The sequence below is a fragment of the Canis lupus genome, chromosome 1 (assembly GCF_048164855.1).
Source record: "Canis lupus baileyi chromosome 1, mCanLup2.hap1, whole genome shotgun sequence".
In the NCBI taxonomy this organism is placed as follows: Eukaryota; Metazoa; Chordata; class Mammalia; order Carnivora; family Canidae; genus Canis; species Canis lupus.
In genome coordinates this window covers 116,872,724-116,878,723 of record NC_132838.1, presented here as the reverse complement: position 1 = coordinate 116,878,723, position 6,000 = coordinate 116,872,724, and the positions used below count along the sequence as shown (strand labels likewise).

Below are 6,000 nucleotides of genomic sequence, written 5' to 3'. Positions count from 1 at the left end.
TTTATAGCATTTACAGCAGTATTTTTATTATAGCACAAAATTATAAAAAATACAAAAATCCATCCAGAGGATAAATAGTGGTATATTTTTAAAATGGAAGAGTAAACAATGAAAATGAACACATTACTGCCATATGCAATAATGTATGAATCTTAAAAATGTTGAGTGAAACAAGACACAAAAGAATTCATGATACATGATAAAACATACATAAAGTTTAAAGACATGCAAAGACATTACAAGTCAGGTACATGGTGAATTTGGGGAAGTAACAACTATTCTTTATTCCAAAGCATAAAAAGAAATATATTTCATATTTTCTTTTACAGAGACTGATGTTATACCATTTTGTATCTTGTGTCTGCATGTATTATGTTAAGTACTTTTTAAAAAAATAAATGGAATCAGCAGAACTTGAAAACTTAAAAATTAGCTTCATTTCTGATAGAGTTCAATAACAATGATCATATCTGTTATATATGCTAGTAAACAGTAGTTATGTAATTGGTACTTTAAGTTAACTATTACATTTGTGATTAAAATTACTTATTAAAATGTTTTAGCATGCTTTTTTTTTTAAACTAAAGTTTTACAATAACTTGGAAAGGCTTTACAAAGAAGTCACATCATTTATTGCATTTCTATGTTTTCTCCCTTGTGAGTTCTCTGATGGACAATGAGGTTTCTCTTATAACTGAAGGATTTACCGCACTCATTACAAATATAGGGTTTCTCCCCTGTGTGAGTTCTTTGATGTACAATGAGATTTGTCTTCTGGCGGAAGCACTTCCCACATTCATTACATTTATATGGTTTCTCTCCTGTATGAGTTCTTTGATGATGAATGAGATACGACTTCCTGCTAAAAGCTTTCCCACACTGAGGGCATTCATAGGATTTCTGTCCTGTATGTATTTTCTGATGTACAGTGAGAGTTGCTTTCTGGCGAAAGGACTTCCCACATTCATTACAAATATAGGGTTTTTCCCCTGTGTGAATTCTCTGGTGTAGATTCAGATTTGTCTTCTGACTGAAGGATTTCCCACATTCATTACATTCATATGGTTTCTCTCCTGTGTGAGTTCTGTGATGATCAATGAGGTATGACTTCATTCTAAAGGCCTTCCCACAATGAGGACATTCATAGGATTTTTCCCCTGTATGTGTTCTCTGATGTGCCACAAGGGTTGTCTTCTGGCGGAAGGACTTCCCACATTCATTACAAATGTAGGGTTTCTCCTCATTATGAGTTTTCTCATGAAGAGCAAGGGTTGTCTTTTGAGAGAAAGATTTTCCACATTCATTACAAATATAGGGTTTTTCCCCTGTATGAGTCCTTTGGTGTACAGTAAGGTTTGCCTTCTGGTGAAAGGACTTTCCACATTCTTTACAAATATAGGGTTTTTCTCCTGTATGAATTCTCTGATGTAGAGAGAGTGTGGTTTTCTGGCGGAAGGACTTCCCACAGTCATTACACTCGTATGGTTTCTCTCCTGTATGAGTTCTCTGATGCCGAATGAGATGTGATTTCAGTCTGAAGGCATTCCTACACTGTGGACATTCATATGATTTCTCCCCTGTATGTGTTCTCTGATGATCAGTGAGGGCGGTCTTTAGGCGGAAGGACTTACCACATTCATTACAAACAAAGGGTTTCTCTCCTGTGTGAGTTCTCTGATGGTCAATGAGATAGGACTTCCTTCTAAATGAATTTCCGCATTGATGACACTGATAGGGCTTTTCCTCTGTGTGAATTCCCTGATGAAGAATCAGTACTGACTTCCTACAGAAGGACTTCCCACATTCAGTGCATGTATGTTTCTTTTCAATATTGGTCGCTCTTCTCCTTTTATTATATTCAGATGGGTTTTCCCTTCTGTAAACTCTACTATGTGTCATTAAGCCTCCCTTTTTAAGGAAGGCTTTCTCACAGTCATTATATACAAATGACTGTGCTGGAGTTTCCACTTTATGATATTGCATAAGTACTTCATTATGACCGACAGCCCTGCCATGGTGATTATGGGATTTGACTCCAGATTGAGCTGTCTCTGCTTTAGTATTGAGAAGTGATTTCCCATATCCATTATACTCACCAAGTCGTTTTCTTGCAGGACTTAGATTACTGATGATTAATTCTGAAACATTTTTAAAAATCTTTCCATGGGTGTCATATTCAGGAGGTAGATTTTTTGAATGAATAAGATTTTTGCTTAAAGTAAATGTCTTTTCATATGCATTACTGTTCTCCTTAATCAGTTTTTTGTGATTGATGAATACAACTGATCTAGAAAACTTATCTTGGTGTTCCTTGAATTTCACTAAAAAGTCTTCCTCTTTCCAATTTTCTTCTACAAAAGAATATAATTAATAACAATTTGTGAATCTTCACATATTTGCTATGGAAAGAAGTTGTACTAGTGTCTACCACATGAGATCAAAAAAAGACCCAGATCAAATTACTCCCTGGCTGGGAAAAAATACAAAACCTAAAAACTGCCTCAGTGTGGCAAAGGATAAGAAAATTAAGCAATGAGCACTAGTAATTTCTGCACTTTGTACTAGGACTTCATATGGAAAGTGAAACAATTACACCAAGCAGTGAGAAGACGAAGAACAGTGAGAGACTGATATTTGGATAGGTGGATTCAGAAGTAATGAAGTGAACCTATCAAGAATAGTAAACTTTAAGTAGAATGGACAAGAAAAATTAGTAGAAAACTTGTTCAAGAAAAAAATTAGAGGAAGGATTAGTTTCGGAGAACACAGATCAGGGCATATATTTTAACACATTCATCTCTAGACTGTGAGGCAAAACAATAAATAATTGTTCCACTACCCTCTTCCATGTAGCTATCAGTGACTAATTTACCTTTCAAAGTACCAATTTCCTAGTGTTCAGAGACACCTTTTTTAAAAAAATATTTATTTTAGAGAGAAAGAGGGCACACACATGAGTTGGGGGAGAGGGAAAGAATCCTCAAGGAGCCTCCCCATTGATTGCAGAGCCTGATGCAGGGCTTGATCAAAGGACCCTGAAATCATGACCTGGGCCAAAATCAAGAGTTGGACATTCAACTGACTGAGCCAGCCAGGCACCCTTAGAAAGAGAATCTAGAGTCCAGGTTCTAATCCTCCCTATACTGGGAATCATTTTCTTTTGTGAGAAAAGAGCTAAGAAAACACTTCCAACAAGAACTTTAAAACTGACTAGAGATAGATTTGCTGGCATATTCATATTGCTATTTTAATCCTTTTAGGACTGTTCATTAACAAAAATCTCATGACCATCAATTATAACTATTCTTCTTTGCAGACTTATTTTTTTCAGGTTTAAAGAAAGACTGCTGCAAGTCTTTCCCAAATATAGTAACCTTTTTAAACTCTAGTATTCCAATATGGTGAACAAAATTAGATTGCTCATTCTCACTCTAAATCATTAACTTTAACCTTCATTTCTCCTTATAATTTTATAGCTGTATTTAATTTGTTACTTTGCAATCATCCACTTTCAGTAGAACAATGTTAAATCTAGATTCAAAAATCCAGGTTTCTTCCTTCAGTCCATTAAACTCAATACCAACATAAAAGGAACTTCCCCTGTAAGCAAGACTTTAAATCACCTAGATTCACTTTTTATATTCAAATTTTCAGAGTTGTTCTCATATCTGACAAATCTCACAGATAATAACAGTAAAGCCTCATATTTATTGCCTTATAAATATCTCACTTACTCCTAATCACACACTTTATGTTTTTTTAATCACTTGGCTTGCCTTCCAGTCTTAGAGAATCTTCAAGAAAATACTACCATTCCATGATATCAAAAACCCTTCACTTATTTCCCACCACTTTAAGCACTATTTCTTTATAACTTGAAAGTGATTATGGTCTAAGAAAATCATTTTATAACAAATCTTTTTACAAGCCTAATCAAGTCATAAATATTTAATGAAAAATGTAGCTTTTGATAGTAATCCTTTTTCATAGAAAGTAATACTTTATTGGCTATCTCCTTTGAATTCCTCTAAGTGTATATAAACAATGTGTGTCCAACCTAGATAGGTACTGTTTGGTAGAATTCAATCATTTCAATCAGAATCTATACGGCCCTGGCCTGAGCAGATACATCTGAAAGGAACTTACCAGTATAACCTTTCTGAATGGAGGAAAAACCTATTTCCCCTGTATAGCTCCACAGTTAATGAAGCAACTATAACAAAAAAGACTTGAGCAGAGGATCTTACCTTTGAGGGAGAGAATCCCTAAGCATAAACCACATATAATCGGGTATCAAATTACATAACCATATATAAAAGTTGTGTTTTAGTTAGTAGGTAGCATGGGAATTCAGAAAAAGGATATGGAGTAGTTAAGGAATAATTTATGGAAAAGAAATCTCAAGACTTAACTTAAAAGATATATAGTATATGAAAAGGAGAACACAATACAATGAAAAGTACAGACATTATGACAAATCACAGATGTGTGGAGAACACTGAGACTGGAACAAATGGTAATTACCAAGTTTTCCACAAGGGAGAGAAATAAAGTTGAAAAGACAGGATGAAGGCTTATTTTAGTAGTCCTTGAATGAAGAACTTCAATTTCATATAATAAATAATAGGGAAGGGATCCCTGGGTGGCGCAGCAGTTTGGCGCCTGCCTTCGGCCCAGGGCGCGATCCTGGAGACCCGGGATCGAATCCCACATCGGGCTTCCGGTGCATGGAGCCTGCTTCTCCCTCTGCCTATGTCTCTGCCTCTCTCTCTTTCTCTCTCTGTGACTATCATAAATAAATAAAAATTAAAAAAAAAAAATAAATAATAGGGAACAATAAATTGAAAGAGGACAAAATTACATCAAAGCCAAATGTTATTGTAGTCAAGACATGAAATAACGTAACATCATTTTGAATGACATCAGTGAAAAACGAAAATATGGGAAGACATAAATTTATCTCACAGGCTGATAAACATAATACAAATTGTGAAGAGATTCACAAGAGATGACAGAGATAGAAAAAGCTGCTACCATATGGTAAAAATAATATAATTTGAAAATAAACAATGGGGAAGAATTTAAAAGCTAGGGAAGTTCATGACTTTCATTTCTTTTTTTTTTTTTTTTTAAGATTTTATTTATTTATTCATGAGAGACACATAGACATGGAGAGACATAGGCAGAGGGAGAAGCAGGCTCCTCACAGGGAGCCTGTTGCAGGACTCAATCCCAGGACCCTGGGATTACAAACTGAGCTAAAAGCAGATGCTCAACCACTGAGCCATGCAGGCATCCCTTGACTTTCATTTCTAATATATTATCACAAAATAGGTGAAATGTTAGTGTGCAGAACTCCTGAAGTACTATAGTGAAGGTGGGAGAAATATGCTGAGTATGTTGTGTTAGAGACATCTACATAAAGAGTTTCAGTCCGCAGAATAGATGAGACTACTGTAATTTAAAGGTAGATCCCTTAAGGTCAAATCAGAGAAATAAGACTGAGAGTTTAGGGAAACAATATACATTAAAAAATATATGTATTAGTAACTATTACATGCCAGGTATTGTTCCAGACAATATGGCCAGTAATGAAGAAAACAGACTAAGTTGGAAATAATCACTAAAGGAATCAGGATAAGAATAAGTTAATGTTTTAACCCACACCAAGGGTTGATTTCAGGAACGATGATCAGTCATATAAAATGAACCACAAAAAGTTTGCTGGAAGAAAATGATAACTGTGGAAATATCAATCTGGACCAAGACCAGTGAGTTTTAAGATTAGCGGTTAGATTTGTGGTGAGAAGGGGAGCTTATTAGACTTAGCACAGAAAAAAAATCTGAGGTAATAGAAAGAAAGAAAAATAAAAAAAATGGAAAGTAACCGAGAAGAAAAATATTAACCAAGAATATTCTCTTCTTTAAAAATAGATTTAAGAATCCCTAAAAGAAATATATAAAATGGCAAGAAGATAAGAGACTGAGAAGGCTAGAAAA

The 6,000-nt window shown here is 34.8% G+C and overlaps 1 protein-coding gene across 18 annotated transcripts in view; it reads right to left on the bottom strand.

Annotated features, from left to right (window-relative positions):
• The window catches only part of ZNF567 (zinc finger protein 567), a 27,992-nt gene continuing 21,992 nt past the window's right edge, over nt 1-6,000 (bottom strand). For all 18 annotated transcript variants that reach the window (XM_072837844.1, XM_072838359.1, XM_072837757.1 and 15 more), the window contains one exon: nt 1-2,351. In XM_072837844.1, the coding sequence (XP_072693945.1) occupies nt 631-2,351 (1,721 nt within the window). In that variant the 3' untranslated portion in view covers nt 1-630. The remainder of the gene's footprint in view (nt 2,352-6,000) is intronic.